This window comes from Aspergillus ruber, assembly GCF_000600275.1.
Source record: "Aspergillus ruber CBS 135680 unplaced genomic scaffold scaffold00074, whole genome shotgun sequence".
Classification (NCBI taxonomy): Eukaryota; Fungi; Ascomycota; class Eurotiomycetes; order Eurotiales; family Aspergillaceae; genus Aspergillus; species Aspergillus ruber.
Window position 1 is genome coordinate 5869 of NW_024467370.1, and position 15756 is coordinate 21624.

The window sequence follows — 15756 nt, forward strand, 5'->3', positions numbered from 1 at the left end:
TTCCCAGTCGACCAATGCCACCACGAAGGTCAACAATTGACGAATCCTGACTCGATGCCGCGGGGGGGTGGTGGGGGCTCATCCCCAGATGTACCAGTCTTTGTCCAGACCATACAACGTATACAACGTAGTCCAATTTAGAGTTAAGCGGGAGGCCGTTCCAGTAACCGTGTTGGTGGCGTTGGATAGGAGAGTTGGGTTCACTCCGCATGGGGAAGAAGATCATGAAACCTGGGGAAGGCGATTGTCACACAGACCAAAGAATTGAGTCTTTATAATTCTGCTGTGAGTCCAATTCCGTCTTTTCTTCCGGACCTAATACGGAGTAGTAAATTCGTTCTTGGACGACGTAAAGACTGTGACTGGATCGGACGTGTGTCCGTGATGATCCGACCCACCACTCATGATATTCATTCCTTGATTCGTGAATTGAGTGAGGAGGTCCGCATCAATGTCATTCTCTGCGCATAAATCCCAGTCTTTTGCAGTCTGCACCGTGACTCTGCCCGTACAGTCCAGCGCTTTCAGTAAGGACGACGAAGAGAAAGACACTAACCAATTGCGGTTAAGCGTCTTATGCTACGGGTTAACCTCCCCGCCGACGTGTTCGACCCCGCAGAGGAACGGAAGATGCGTACCAGTACCTCCTTCACTTCCATTTGGGTCAGGAGGAAGAATATAAATGATGATGAATGGAATTCCTTTGGAACCTCAAGGAGCATGAAACGTGTTTGAAATGTTGTTTGGATAACACATAACGGTCAAAAGAATGACACAAGTGAGACAACATTGCAGTCGGCAAGGAGAGCAAAAATCGCTTACCAATCGGAAAAAGCGTGAGGGTCACTGTGCAGATGGTTTCTGTACATTGTATGTGCCCAGCCGATTCGGGTAATAGCTTGTTGTCGCAGTGCCGTTCTGTACAGAACAGCGTATAATCACTGGGATGACGAAAACAGAAAAAGTATGGAACGGCTCTGGACAAGACAATAGGTCAGGTGAACTCAATTTCTCTGGTATTGAACTGAGCATGGAGTGAGGACCCATGGGTCGATGATAGAGTATAATGGCCAAGGTCAACTGGCGTGGCGTGACGGCCTTCCGATTCTGTGGTCGGAACAATGTCCAGACGTCCAGAGATGGCGTACATCAACATCATCACGGGCTAGAGTCTATATCCTTGTTTGTTTGTGTCTGATTTTCTGGTCTATGGTGGATAGCCATGGCGAATAATAATCCAGGAATGAGAACGATTGCCGGGTTACATAAGTCCCCCGGAGAAGTCGAGACACAGGGGATTCGGATAGCTATATGTACTGCCCGGGATGGTTTTTCTGCTCTGGATGCTTGCCGGGATGAGATCAAAAGTACAAAGCAAATCAAATCGATTCCTTCTGGGCATCCGTAAAAGTCCTAGAGCTCATCGGTTATCGTGATGTTTTGATAAGATCGGAGAAGAGATGCCATATAGAGCCGGGGACAGACTACAACTCAACCACCTCTCCACTCGACACGAGACATGGATGGGATGAATTCATGGATGATGATGCCGGAGTAAGCTGGCCATTCACAGGGCAACTTGAAGAAAATAGTATCCAGAATCGTACTCCTACGTTGTCGTATCCATACTGCTACGGAGATCATAGTTCAGCAGTACTCTGACGTTGAATTCGGTAGATTAAAGGCAAGCTATATATGAATCTGATGAATCCTTTTCTGGATATATCATAATAGCATGATCGTTCTTTCTCCTACTAGTAAATACTAGTAAATGTGCTGCATTGGTGGTACGACCTGCCAATTTCCATCCGCCGTGTATTTCCAGCCGTAAGTAATAGCCCAGATACACCGGCGTTACCATACACAGCATACATTATTATCTCCCCTCCTCTACTCTGTACGGCTTTACCTCTATTCCTGTCTGTCTCCCTCCATATATTGTTATTTGACGCTCTCCAAATTCCTCTCTGCATATTTTCTCCTCTGCGTGTCTTTTCTTTCTCCCCCATTCCTCTCTCCGGCCTGGGTGTATTATTACCATCCTTACTGCTTACAATCATCCCCCATTCGGCCGTTCATCTGGTGAAACGGCCGTCGTCGATCATCCTGGCTTCTTGTTCGCGTTGACAAGGCGCCTTTCCCGGCCGTCGCGCTTTTTCATCTCCCCGCACAGACGGATTCCCTCCTTTTTTCTTTTTTTTTTTTTTGTCCTTGTCATAAAAATTCTCTCCTTCCTACAGGGATCTCCGATTAGCGTCTTTCCAGATTCCCGAATATTTCTTGATACTGCTTCGCCTCGAAATCCCGCCGTTCCTGTTGGGAGGGCGTGTCTTGATTGAGCAACTGGCTGACCTCTCTACCCGAAAAAAGTGTGAGGTCATCTTGGGTTCCTGACTCTCCCTGCCATCCCTCCCTTCTATACTCTCCTTCGCCCTCTTTGGTGCTACGATTTCGCCATGACCAACTAGCCCGCCTGCTACGGATGAATTCATAATATCCCAAATCCCTCGACAGGGCCAATCCCGGTCCGTCCGGTATCAAAACTTCGACTCATTCGTTTTGTTGCGACTATCCTACCAGGATCCTCTCCGTCGTTCGTGTTAGCCAACGTCCTCGTGTTGTCTATTCAGCATGGCGGGCAATGGCACACCGAATTCTCAGTTCCTTGCTCCTCCGGCCGTTACTGCCTTACGGCAGGAGGCCCGGAGTGTCGACCCGAAATTCCCACCAATGAGCCGTTCGATCAGCGATGATATGCGAGAAGAGCGTGAAGATTTGAAGGAGGCGGCGGAACAAACCCTGAATGTCATTGTCGACTTGGATCTCGATGGTCGGATCAAATGGGTTAGTCCGTCGTGGAAACAGGTCGTGGGCACCGCTCCCGAGTCCGTTGAAGGGCGCATGATTGCAGACTTTTTGCTCGGGAATAAGGATGTGTTTCAGGATGCCATTGAGTCCTTGAAGGTGGACGATTCGCGCAGTCGTTTCATTCGCTTTGCGGTGCCAATGGGTCCCGACTCTCTCTTGAAGTATGCCCCAGAGTCACGACCGCTGGAGGAAGGACAGATGAAGGTTACTGAAGGGAAGGTCCCGGAGAAAGCTGAGGAGGTGCCGCTCGAGAAGGCAGAAGAAGATTATCTCCATGGCATTCTGGACATGGAGGCGCAAGGAATCATGGTTTTCGATCGTACGACTGATGGATCCAGCCATGTGGGCCATGCAAGTGCCGTTCTTTAATCTCCTCTACGATCAAAATAACTAACGTGGATTGGCTCTAGGTTATGTGGATGTTGCGACCCTTCACTCAGCCGAGAGAAGTGACCATCGACCTCCCCCCGCTCCTCGTGGAATCCTTGGGTGTTGGTGCAGAAGTGTTGGCAAACTACTTGACAACCCTGGCGGAGGCAGCGGCGAACGAACCCGATCCATCCAAGCATCCAGCACCGGAACCAATCTTATGCCGCATCTGTGAACGTCAGATTACGCCTTGGTGGTTTGAAAAGCATTCGGATCTCTGTCTGCAAGAGCATCGGTCCGAGATGGATGTCCAAATCGCTCAGGAGAATCTCAATGAGCATCGCCATGCTATCGTCAAAGTGCTGGATGCACTCGAAGTCCAACAGAGTCGGCCTTTGACTGGCGACGGCAACTCTATCCCCCCCGCCCTTGCTCCCGCCATTCCTCCCGCTACCGTCGTAACTCCCCAACCAGAGTATAAGGGCTTGCCAATTGGGCCTTCGCCGGCAAGCTCAGCGCCATCGTCAGGACTTACGTCCGGTTCTAGTTCCGCCCCTGCGACACCTCCTCGGTCAAGAGAACATTCTACGTCGAGTGCGGGACATGCTCGGGGCCGTTCATTCGCTGTGCGACGGCCACTGGCCCGAATCGTGGAACTCATCCTTGATTTGTGCGACACGGCTATGGAGGTGAACATGCCAATCATTAAAGAAACCCGTGCCGATACCCCGGACGATTTTCGAACCTTGTCGCCCCAGTCCGAGTCCCGTATTTCTCAGGTTATTCAATGGCAGTCTCCGAGTAGCAACACCTTGGAACAAGAGCAGGGCTTAGCGGCTTTGTCAATGGACACAGAGCATGTTTGCAAAGCCAAGGTGGATGCCGTTATCCGCCACCGCAAAATTGTCGAATACGCTGAGCGAATCCGCATTGAATACACTGTACTGGTCGAAGAATGTATCACAGCAGCCCTCAGCAAGGCTGAGCGTATTGCTGCCGGCCAGCTGAGCGATTTTTCCTGTTCAGAAGATGAAGCTCCTCCCCCACAGGAGGAGGAAGAGGAGGCAGAGGGGGAGGGGGAGGGGGAGGGGGAGGAGAGGGAGGAGAGAGAATCCCCTGCTGAGCAGGTATCGAAGCCTAACCCAGAACCACCTGCCATGCCATCACCCCGTCATCCTACGACATCAGCGTTGACAGAGTCCATTCGTAATGCGCCTGATACGTTCCAAGTGCCACCACCCGACGGGAGGATATCGTCTGCTGCTATGTCTACCGGCCCGAACAGTCCGATGGAGTGTCCCACGCCACGTTCACTCAAGAGCGTGGCCGGTCTGAGTACTTCGCAACAGTCACGACGTGGCCTTTCGTTGACTGACACCGACGCTGGGGAAACGAGTGATAGCAGCGCTCTGTCGTCGGCCATTCCAGGAGCTATGCGGACCGAGTCCCCGTCATCCGATCGGAGTCTTGAACGGAAACGCAAGAGCTTGGTGCTCCCAGGCCTTGCCAACTCCCCCAAAAGGCAACCATCTCCTGGCAGGAGTGCTGCACCCCGTTCCCCGTTGCGGGTGCCCAAACCACGTATGTCGAGTGGTGCCGAGAGCTTGCCGTCTCCCATGGCCTCGCCATCTACGAATGCAAGTGAAACTGCGGCCCACCATTCTCATCATCTTCATCACCATACCCATCACCGGCGCCAGTCGTCCGCGGCGTCTTCGGATGTTGCTAAGCCGCCTGTGTCACCACGGATGACCCAGCATCAACCACGTCCTGCTCCTCCATCGATAAAGGACTTTGAGATTATCAAACCTATCAGTAAAGGTGCTTTTGGTAGCGTGTACTTGTCTAAGAAGAAAACGACTGGTGAATACTTTGCCATCAAAGTGCTCAAGAAGGCCGATATGATTGCCAAGAACCAGACTACGAATGTCAAGGCTGAGCGGGCGATCATGATGTGGCAAGGGGAAAGTGATTTCGTTGCAAAACTTTATTGGACTTTCTCCAGCAAAGACTATCTCTATCTGGTGATGGAGTATCTCAATGGGGGCGACTGTGCTTCTCTTGTAAAGGTCTTGGGGGGTCTCCCTGAAGACTGGGCAAAGAAATACATTGCTGAAGTGGTTTTGGGGGTTGAACACCTGCACGGAAGAGGAATAGTCCACCGTGACCTCAAACCGGACAATCTACTTATCGACCAGACTGGACACCTCAAACTGACCGACTTCGGATTGTCTCGTATGGGCCTCGTGGGACGCCAAAAGCGTCTTCTGAAGAGTTTGAATGAAAACGAGTCGACACCCGATCCCCTTAAACAAGAACCCCTTCGTGCAACCTCGATGACCTCGTCGCGATCTGCGTCGTTTGATTTCCAAGGCGGTCATTCGCCAGGTTCCACGCCCTTGATCACACCGAATGATGCGGCGAGCAGCATGACCCAGCCGTCATACTTCAGTCTTAGCCAGGGTGGTCTCAGTCGACAAAGCTCGCGACGAGAGTCTGGCTATCGCAGTGACAGTGTAGGAAGCGATAACCTGCATAACGTGTTTCGAGGGTTTTCACTCAATGAGAGCGGCGATGCTACCAGCCCAGCCCCGTTCCCGGGCCGATTTCCGAGCAATCTGACAGAAGACGATGGTCAAAGTGAAACTAGTGACTCTCCATATCTGCATCCCCTGCAGCCAACCGCCAGCAACCAGACGTCTTTTGGCACACCGCCACAACAGTCGATGATGCCGCCATTGATGGCACTCTTTGATCCGGAGGATCAGAATAGACGCTTCGTGGGTACTCCTGACTATCTCGCACCGGAGACTATCAATGGACTTGGTCAGGATGAGATCAGTGACTGGTGGTCGTTGGGATGTATCATGTTTGAGTTTCTTTTCGGATACCCGCCGTTCAACGCTGCCACGCCGGATGAAGTATTTGACAACATCCTTCACCGAAGAGTCAACTGGCCCGACGAGCTCGAGGAATTAGCAACTCCGGAATCTATCGATCTTGTGAACAAGCTCATGACGCTCAACCCTCGAGAGCGACTTGGAGCCAATGTCGATGAGAAGTTTCCGAACGGTGGATCTGAGATTCGCAGTCATCCTTGGTTCTCTGATGTGAATTGGGATACTCTTCTGGAAGATAAGGCTCAGTTTGTCCCCAACATCGAAAATCCAGAAGACACGGATTATTTTGATCCGCGCGGGGCGACAGACCAAGCTTTCGCTGACGAGCAGGATGATGGAGCGTCGCCGCAACAACCATTGACTAGCGGACCATATCCGCCTCGCCCGCACGATGCACTTTTCAAGGTTCGCTCCCAGGCCAACTCGATAAAGCGGTCCTTGGTGCCTCTGGCAATTCCACCACATGTCCGTGACTCGCGTGACTCGCGGGGCAGGAGACTCAGCGAGCCTGTTGCCGGGGATGACTTTGGTGACTTCACTTTTAAAAACCTTCCAATGCTGGAGAAAGCCAACAAAGACCAGATTCAAAAATTGCGCCAAGAAGCAAAGCATGCTCAGCAGCGTCAATCCACCTCGGGCGCCCCGGGTCAACCTCAATCTCAAGAGCCAACGCCGCCGCCCTCGACCCAGCAACAGCAGTCGCAACAGCAGCCCATACCAGCACCGCAGCCGCTGGCAACTCCACAATCTCCGTCTGCGCCTTCTCTGGAGGGAAGCCCGTTACCGATGCCACTGCAGCGAGCTATGTCGCAAAATAAGGGCAATCGACCGTCTTCTCCCTCTAACATGAGCCAAGCCAATTCGTCGCCCAGTCGTCCATCGCAACCCTCCTCGCCGCTTCTGGTCCAGTTCAGCACAGGGCAGAACAACCACGAGCGCAGGAAGACGTCGGGTTCTTCGTCTGCCAATTCACAGCAGTCGAGTGGAACGTTTGCAACAGGAAGTGCAATGCCATCGACAGGGTCGTCCCCCATCAAGCCTAGTCGGATGGGGACACACTCTCCTGACAAAACGCCTTCCGGTCCGCCGCGTCAAAGCAGAGTTTCCACCCGGGCAAGGTCTCAGACTGTGGGCTCTCAGGATGGAGGTGAATTGTCCTCGTCTCTTGCGAAGGAGTCCTACGTTGCAGGCCACTCTAAACGCCGAAGTCAATTATTCGACGCCTCCCCGTCATCGTCAGATAATGAGGACCCCCGCACCAAGGCGCTACTTAAGGTTCAACGACGTCGTCAAAGCTCCCGACGTCTTTCTCAAATCAATCTTCTCGATGGACCCTTCTTCCGCCCGTTGGATGTGCTCATCTGCGAGGACCACCCGGTCTCGAGGATTGTCATGGAGCGATTGTTTGAGAAGCTTCGTTGTCGAACGATTACCACAAGGAACGGCGCGGAGGCTACGAGTTACGCTCTTAGTGAAGTTCAATTCGATATTATCATGACGGAGTACAAACTGCCTCAGCTGAATGGAGCGGACTTTGCGCGCATGGTCCGCGAGACACGAAGTGCCAATCGCCATACTCCAATCATTGCCGTGACCGGTTATCTTAAAGACTTGCCAGAAACACATCATTTTGATGCGCTGATCGAAAAGCCTCCTACTCTGTCCAAGCTTACCGAAGCGCTCTGTCAGTTCTGTCAATGGAAGCCTCCCCCTAAGGATTATAACCCTTCTCAACCGTTGCCAATGCCGACTGCTCCCCCTCGCCATCTTTCTCGTCACCGTGAAGACAGCCCAAGCTCGACTACGTCTTCTGGATTTGCTCATGCGCCTCCAAGCTCCTATCAAGGGTCAAGCCGCGAAGACTCTATTAGTAGCTTCGGTGATACAGAGTCTGTTAAAACCGATGATGTTCCTGTTATCATCAGTCGCCAAGCCGACGAATGGAGCCAGAACCAAGGCGGTCTAGGGATTTCCGGTGATGCGGCCTCTGATCCCAAATTACCATCGCAAACTGCGCCGGTGCCACACTTGCTCCACTCTGCCTCGGCTCCAGGAGTCATGAGTGCATCGGGTGCTCTCACTCCTCGGAAACAGCGGTCCAGCGAGTCTATCCAAGCGAAGCGGAAGTCATTGGAGAATAAACGGTACGAATGCGCAGAGTCTGGGGACGATGAGGACGAGGAGCTTGGGAACACTCCGTCCCGGACGCGCAGCCCGCAGAGCAGAGGCAATCGGCCTGGCTCCAAGTTGGGGATCGAGATGATGCGAACCAACAGCCGGGGCAGCGTGGTCAGCGGCAGCGAGGAACTACTCCAAAGAGAACGGGAATCATTGCGGAGAAGCCAGAGTCGGGGCTCTGACGAGGTCTGTGAAATCGACGAGGAACCTTCTGACGTAGACAAGGAGCTGGGAAGCGATCTGGACAAGCTTCGCCTTTCGGAATACAGCGGAATTAGTCTACGACATAGCCCTTCACCAGAGGCGAGATCTCGACGGCAGTCGCTTTCTGAGCAGAGCACCGAAATCGACTCTCCTACGCAAAGAAGTCGATCGGGGACTCTGATCAAAAGCAAAGGTCAGCTAACGCCTCCTATCTTGTTCGAGCAACATGAGGATGACTTGGATGCTTCCATGGTCGTGCCTGACACACCGACTATCAAGACGATGGAAGCACCCGAGACGGAATCAGATATGGAGGATTTCGATCAGACTCATGATTCTGACGCGACCCCTCGACCGCTGCATACGCCTACCCTTAATCCAGATCCAGTGACTCCTCGCAAGCCTTACTAGCTTTGGAGATAAACTAGATTCGTCGAGTTTACGGAGTTTGTTTTTCTTTTTTTTTTTTTCTTTCCCATTCATTACGGTGTTCGGTTTGTTTGCATTTACTTCAGTATTACTCTCCAGTCTGTCGTTTATTTTTCCCTTTTTTTTTTGTTTCTATTCTGCATATTGTGATATCAAGCGGGTGTTTGGGGTTATCTCAGCCGGACTGGTCATGTTCGTTCATTTACTTTCTTTTCTTTTCGTTATCTGTTCAACTGAAATTCTTCAGATTTCTCATCATTTCGAGACAAGGTTGTGTGTGTAAGTACGTGATACTCATTTTGATACCGTGGAGAAAAAAAAAAAGAAAGAAAAAGAAAAAAAAAGTCGGGTGATAACCTTTTATGTATATTTTTCAAGGACTGTCTTATGTACAAATTATGCCATGAGCTACGATTATTCTGATCCATTCATCTATGCAGGATTATGCAAACTTATGCATATGCTCGGTTTCTCCGGAAGTAGGGTTAATTAAGTATGGACTTTGTACTATACAACTGGGTCGAGAAGCTCGCTTAAATGCACCTACCAACGTACGGTACATAATAATAATAAGTATAAGTTACATGCAGTGGCGTCTCCAAGTCGCACCAAGGATCAGTACAGGGCGTCCATCGAATAGAACACTTGACCTCCATCAACACCACGGAGGAGGCGTAATTGGTCGGTAGATCTCCGGGAAAGTCAATGGCCAGACATGATGTCAGGACAGTGGTGATATCAGTTGCTTTTTCTGTTGTGGTCTTTCTTGCTTACGGTGAATAGGCTGTACAAGTGCTCTGTAGCCATACAAATACATCCCTGCTGTTAAGATGGGGTAAGTCTTCTATCACAACTCTATACAATACACCAGCCGATAGACGCATCTAGGTCGGCTTGGGATGCGTAATGTCGTTACATACGGTCCCCACAATGCGGTCTGCAGCTCTTCTAGAATTGGCCAACCCCACCTATTGTAGATGACAGCCAATAAGAACATACACAATGGGCCACTTTGACGGCTGACCCACTGGATTACAAAACCCACCAGAGGCGATACGGTAATTTACGGCACGAGCTATTTTTACATAAACTATATTATATCCTAGAATAGAATAATGGTGTTGCGAGAAAGAACACTGTAAGCAATCGATAGTAGTGTACAGAGTATATTACAGAGTACTTGTACTTGTACAGATTGAACATTGCCAGTGGTAAAACTCACCGATCGATCGATAAGCACATAGAGTACGTGCGAGATCGGCAACCAGTCAATCCGTGGCTTTTGCCATCACACTTCCTGCTCCATTTTTTTGCCTTTCTTGTCTTTTTTCTTTTCGTTTCTCATATCTCTCGTCTCTTCATCTCTTTTGTCTTGTCTCTTCCATTTTCCTTTCATTGCTGTGTATATCATTACCAATATTATTATTTACCCTCGTTTATCCCATCTCTCATTCATCTCCGATGCAGTGCTAGTGTCTCCACAACTACACTACAGCTATACTACAGCTACAGCTACCCTTAATTATACTCTGCACACTGTCTCAGGTAATAGCCCTTACGCCACCCACCTCGAGTCAGCATATCAGCATAAAAATAACCATTGACTCGGGTCCGCGCATTATCTGTTATATGGGGTATTCAATCTCTGCGTGTCCCGTGTTAATATACCCCTGATCGGCTCGTGCGTCGTCGGAGTTTTTTTTTTTCTCTTCACCTTCATTTATTCATTTATTATCATGGCGTTCGCCCATTGACCCGAAATTCTTGCTAATATCGCCTTCTGGCTTAGTTCCCTGTATTATATTTACACCTTTTTAATATCTTACCGCTCTAATTCCCGACTATCTTTGGCCTGGCGCCAGTATGTCGACCTCCGTGGAGGAGATCCCGGAACCCAAATATCACGACGATAAGAGAGACGACAAGAAAGACGAGAAGAAAAGGGTTTCTCAGAGTGACTACATTCACCACGATGACGATGCCATCTCGCCCTCCGACAATGGCCACTACGAAGAGCCCGGTCCCAGCGATCCCGGACACCTGAGGGTTGAGACGGCATTGGACCGTGATCTGATGGCTTTGCGCTCGCCGTCTGCGAACCGCGAACAGTCGTTGCGTTTGGAGGATGATCTGGCGCTGCTGGAGGCTGAACGGGTGGCCTCCGTGTCCACCCGGGATGAGCAGGACAAGGATCACAAGTCTGCCAGTTCCGCCGCGCGGAGCCGGTCTCGCCGCTCAGAGAACGTCGATGAATTTGACGAGGCGACTAATCCGTTGCACGAGAAGGCGGCTGTCTACAATCCTCCGGAAAACCCCAACACAACCCTCGCTCTCTTCATTAAGAAGCTCCATCAGTCGAGCTTTATCATCCGATACTTTACCTACATTGTGCCCGTTGTTCTGCTTTTGCTGATTCCTCTGCTGGTTGGTGCTTTGGCATTTCCCAATGCCAGTGTCGGAGGTGTCGAGTTGCTGTGGTTCTCCGTTTGGTTGGAAATCGTCTGGTTGACCTTGTGGGCAGGACGGGTATGTGCCGTTCCTGACAAGGAGAAGAATTGCAGCTAACTGAACAGATTGTGGCCAAAACACTCCCCATCCCCGTTGGAATCCTGGCTAGTATATTCACCAACAATGCGAAGAAATGGCGCGATCTGGCCAAGCAACTCGAACTTCATGCGACCATCTTCTTCTGGTGGTTGGGCGTGGAAATCTCTTTCTTGCCCACCATGAAAAACCACCATGTCGACAATGACGGGCGTACACGCGATTGGGAAAACATCGTCAACAAGCTTATCATTTCCTTCTTCGTCTGGACCGTCCTGAACCTGGTTGAAAAGTTCCTCATTCAGCTGATCGCCATGAGCTTCCATCTCCGCACGTACTCGGATCGCATTGAAATCAACAAGTTCCAGATTGGTAGCTTGACCAAGCTCTACAGCTACTCCCGCGAGAAGATTACCCAATTGGACGCCGACTTTGAGGAAAAGAGTGCTGCTCCCCAGGGCGATGGCAGTGGCTTCCGCACTCCGATGCGCTATGCCGGACGCGCTCAGCGTGTGGCCAAGGGTGTGGCCAAGGGTACGCTGCAGAAGGTCGGTGATGTCGCCGGAGCCGTGGCGGCCGATTTTACCGGTAGAAAGGCGACCAACAGTACCCATCCACATACCGTCGTCCTGACCCTGCTGCGCACCACCACGGGCTGCCAGGTGTTGGCCCGCCGATTGTACCGGACCTTTGCGCGCGACGGATTTGACACTGTTTTCTCCGGTGATCTGAAGGAGGCTTTTGACAACAACGAAGAAGCAGACGCGGCGTTCGCCATGTTTGATCGCGATATGAACGGCGATATCTCCATGGAAGAGCTGGAGGCTGCGTGTGTGGAGACCGGGCGAGAGCGCAAGTCCATTACAGCCTCGCTGAAGGATCTCGATTCGGTGGTGTCTCGTCTGGACAACGTGTTGGAGTTCTTCGTTGTGGTTATCTCGGTGATTGTTTTCCTGACGTTGATTTCGACGTCGGCTGCTGGTGTTCTCACGTCCGCCGGCTCCAGTGTTCTTGCCCTGTCCTGGCTGTTTTCTGCGACGGCGCAGGAATTCCTGCAGTCGGTCATTTTCGTTTTCGTGAAGCACCCGTTCGACGTTGGCGATCGTGTCACGGTGTACGGCAACTCAGGAGACGCAGGCCTGGGCGACGACTACTTCGTCAAGCAAATCTCACTCCTCTACACAGAATTCAAAAAGATGCAAGGACACATCGTGCAAGCCCCCAACTCGTACCTCAACGGCCTCTTCATCCTCAACCAACGCCGCTCTGGTGCCCTCGCCGAAGCCATCCCTATCGTCATCAAATACGGCACGACACTCGAACAAATCGACGGCCTTCGCCAACGCCTCGTCGAATTCGTCCGCAGCGAAAGCCGCGAATTCCAACCCAACGTCCTCACCGAAATGCGCGAGGTCACCGACAACTTCAGCATCACACTAAACGTCGTCTTCTTCTACAAATCTAACTGGCAGAATGAGGGGTTGCGCCTCCAACGCCGCAACAAGTTCATCTGCATGCTCATGATCGCCCTCCAGGAGATCGGCATCGAGGGCTCGCGCATGAACCTCCAGGGTGCCCACGTCGGCTTCCCCGTCCACGTCAACTGGCACGGCACCCCCCCTTCCCAACCCCCACCTAGCTACAATGACAACGGCAACAACAACAACAACGACAACGACACATTGCGGCCAACTCCCACCGTCGGCCCAGACAACACCAGCAACCCACCCGGCAGTGCCGGTAGTTCCTCCGCCGCTCCCGTCCGCCACCCCTCCATCCTGCGCAAAGGCATGAACACGGCCGCTGCCCGAGCCCGCGGTGACTCCGTTGCCTCCCGCAAACACGTCGACTTCTCCCTTGGCATGTCCGAAATGGCCTCAGGCGATATCCTCGGCGACGTCTTCGAAGACCGCCAAGCCAACAACCGAGTCGACGTGGACATCATCCGCGAAACAAACCGCGAAACAGCCGAGCGCCGCATCCAAGAAATTCGCGAAGAGGAAGAAGAAGAAGAATCCGAGCGCCGACGTAGCGAGTCCTCGAAGAAGAGTTCTCGCCGTGGCGCGGGGACGCCCGCTGGTGCGTCGAACAGCAATCTCAGCGTCCCCTCGCACGGCGATGGGAGACCGTCGAATGAAAGTCATGGGAATCTGAGCCTTTCGTCGTCGTTACATCGACGGGGGTTCTTCAGGAGGAAGAGCAGTGCTAGTCGGGAGCAGGAGGATTTGGAAGAGGGGAGGGGGCGGAGTCCGCACGCCCATGCTCACGCTCGTGTTGAGGATGAGAAAAGCTGACGACCGAGTTGAGATTTAGGATATGTCTTTTTTTTTTTTTTTTTTTTTTTTTGTTTATTGATGTTGATTGGCACATACGGATATATGCATATACATAGATCGAGTAATTATGAGTGGAAGAGGGGAGGATGTAGATGTTCTATGATACTAGAGATGTAGATAATGATGTCTATTTCATATTATTCCATTGCAGTCGATACTACTAAACACTAGTTACTATTCTTATTATGTTGAACTGCATCAAGCCCAACCCACTGTCTATGTCTTCTACGTGAGTCCAGATTTTATGATTTTGACCGCTTGTTTTGAAACTTTTAAATCGAGATAACTGAGATTATTGTCCCAAATCATGCGGAGACAATTAAGAATCTTTCTTTGTCGCCAGCGCTTCGTGATCCGCCTCAACACAGACCGATGGGTATAGGCTAAAGTCCACCGCAACTGATAAGCCAACCACCATCCTCAACGCATTATCAAACATGTACTTGCTTTTTGTCTTCCGCTGCTTGTTGTCCCGTTTCGGGTCTCCACACACGGCGGATCCTGTACTGAGTGAATCCTTCTCAAACAGATTCATAACATCTTTCACGGAGGAGTGCAGGAGTTGACGTCCTCTTTGGGAAAAGTGTCGATGACATCTGCGACAGTCGACCTCTTTGGATAGCCTTTCGCAGCGTGCTCGGACAGATTAATGTAAACCACATATTGGTCATGGCTAACAGAAGATTGCTTCACGACAAAATTCTCCCTATTCTTGACGGCCCAACAATAGTTGCATACGGCACGATATAGGTATAAATGCTTTCCATGCAATTCTGATAGTATGTGCAGGGCCTTTCGTATACGAAGTGACTAGCAATAATGTTATGTGAGCAGTCCTTCTTCCTGAAAGCCGCATGAACAAACCTTCGCGTTTAGAGAATTCTGGGCTTGAAGATGGCGCCTTAAGTGTGAATGTGCTGAGAACATTCTGCAGATCAACTTTTTCACTCGAGAGCGGCCATTGCAGGCTAAGTATCTAGTGGGGGCTGTTAGGGTGGCAGCTTTGTCTTGAATTTCCCGGGCTGTAGAAGCTCACTCACTTGAGGACACTTGCTGATATTACTAGGAGAGATGGATGGGAAGAATTGTGGAAAGATTCATATTTGTCAGACTTCTAGGTGACAGAGAGTTATCTGGTGCAAAAACTTCAGTGAATACTACCATCATCAACTGTCATAATAATAATAATAATAACATTCCTCAGGCTTTTCGCGGCCGTAGGCTGCATGTAGCCTTCTGAGCTAGTCTATCCTGACGTAATCAACTATGTACACGTGATGTTCCTTGATCCCCCTGATTTATCAGTCCTTGTCGAATCTTCCGGTCTTGATGGTAAACTGGATTACAGTTTTGACTACCTTGGTGTTTGGTGCCCATCCTCTTTCTTGATCCACTGGTTGTCCACTCGCTGATGATTGGGATGATCTTCCACCTAAGGCATAGGAAAGGTCTCCGTACCGTTGGCCCATCTCAGTCTTCATTTCAGCACGTAAGTCCTCCCATATCTTGCAGTGAAAGAGAAAATGTTCCACTGTCTCTGGCATTTCCAAGCAATCGCATTCATTGCTAGTAATTTTACCAATTTGATAAAGGAATGTGTTCAGGCGGGCATGCCCTGTTCGGAGCTGCGCAAGTATAGATGCCTGGGTTCTTGGGAGTTGATCATAGAGTCTTTTAATATGTTTCCCTGGTAGGGCCGCATCAAGCTCTCTAGTGTATCTTCCAGTTGTTGTCCGCCTGAACTGCTGGACTCGATCTTGTTGGAGTGCATCACGCCTCCATCGCCAGGTTGATGATCTAAGTTGGATGTCCGCCCAGTCTGGCGGGTAGAATGGCCAATCTTCCCTCGTCGAGAATGCCGCTGCTTCCTTGGCCAATTTGGCGCCTTTCTTGTCGCTATCAGTAGGGACCCACTGGATGCGGATACT

General features: G+C 50.9%; 4 protein-coding genes across 4 annotated transcripts; 2 read left to right on the forward strand and 2 right to left on the reverse strand.

Annotated features, from left to right (window-relative positions):
- Positions 1-228: 228 nt before the first annotated feature.
- Positions 229-1000, reverse strand: EURHEDRAFT_348961 (uncharacterized protein). The gene is made up of 3 exons (XM_040778429.1): positions 823-1000; positions 639-765; positions 229-573 (listed from the first exon to the last, which is right to left on the reverse strand). Exons 2-3 carry the CDS (start codon positions 720-722, stop codon positions 316-318), a joined length of 342 nt encoding a protein of 113 aa, XP_040633671.1. The 5' UTR covers positions 723-765; positions 823-1000; the 3' UTR covers positions 229-315.
- A 1346-nt stretch (positions 1001-2346) lies between these two features.
- On the forward strand, positions 2347-9079 carry EURHEDRAFT_348930 (protein kinase RIM15). Its single transcript, XM_040778428.1, has 2 exons — positions 2347-3219; positions 3279-9079. The coding sequence occupies exons 1-2, from the start codon at positions 2632-2634 to the stop codon at positions 8928-8930; spliced, it is 6240 nt and encodes a 2079-aa protein (XP_040633672.1). The 5' UTR covers positions 2347-2631; the 3' UTR covers positions 8931-9079.
- Positions 9080-11027: 1948 nt separating this feature from the next.
- EURHEDRAFT_430203 (uncharacterized protein) lies at positions 11028-13480 on the forward strand (the record flags this gene model as incomplete). The annotated part of the gene is made up of 2 exons (XM_040783405.1): positions 11028-11474; positions 11522-13480. Coding segments are annotated over 2 exons (2406 nt in total), but the record flags the coding sequence as incomplete, so codon positions are not given.
- A 581-nt stretch (positions 13481-14061) lies between these two features.
- Positions 14062-14999, reverse strand: EURHEDRAFT_417911 (uncharacterized protein). Its single transcript, XM_040783310.1, has 3 exons — positions 14869-14999; positions 14693-14804; positions 14062-14638 (listed from the first exon to the last, which is right to left on the reverse strand). Exons 2-3 carry the CDS (start codon positions 14753-14755, stop codon positions 14372-14374), a joined length of 330 nt encoding a protein of 109 aa, XP_040633674.1. The 5' UTR covers positions 14756-14804; positions 14869-14999; the 3' UTR covers positions 14062-14371.
- Positions 15000-15756: the final 757 nt, after the last annotated feature.

Bases quoted from the DNA above. Each gene is read 5' to 3' on its own strand.
- EURHEDRAFT_417911 (XM_040783310.1), bottom strand. From the start codon at position 14,755: ATGTTCTCAGCACATTCACACTTAAGGCGCCATCTTCAAGCCCAGAAT. The intron at 14,639-14,692 runs GTTTGTTCATGC...CATTATTGCTAG, and splicing joins AGAATTCTCTAAACGCGAAG to TCACTTCGTATACGAAAGGC.
- EURHEDRAFT_348961 (XM_040778429.1), bottom strand. From the start codon at position 722: ATGCTCCTTGAGGTTCCAAAGGAATTCCATTCATCATCATTTATATTC. The intron at 574-638 runs GTACGCATCTTC...CCGTAGCATAAG, and splicing joins TGGAAGTGAAGGAGGTACTG to ACGCTTAACCGCAATTGGTT.
- EURHEDRAFT_348930 (XM_040778428.1), top strand. From the start codon at position 2,632: ATGGCGGGCAATGGCACACCGAATTCTCAGTTCCTTGCTCCTCCGGCC. The intron at 3,220-3,278 runs GCAAGTGCCGTT...GATTGGCTCTAG, and splicing joins GATCCAGCCATGTGGGCCAT to GTTATGTGGATGTTGCGACC.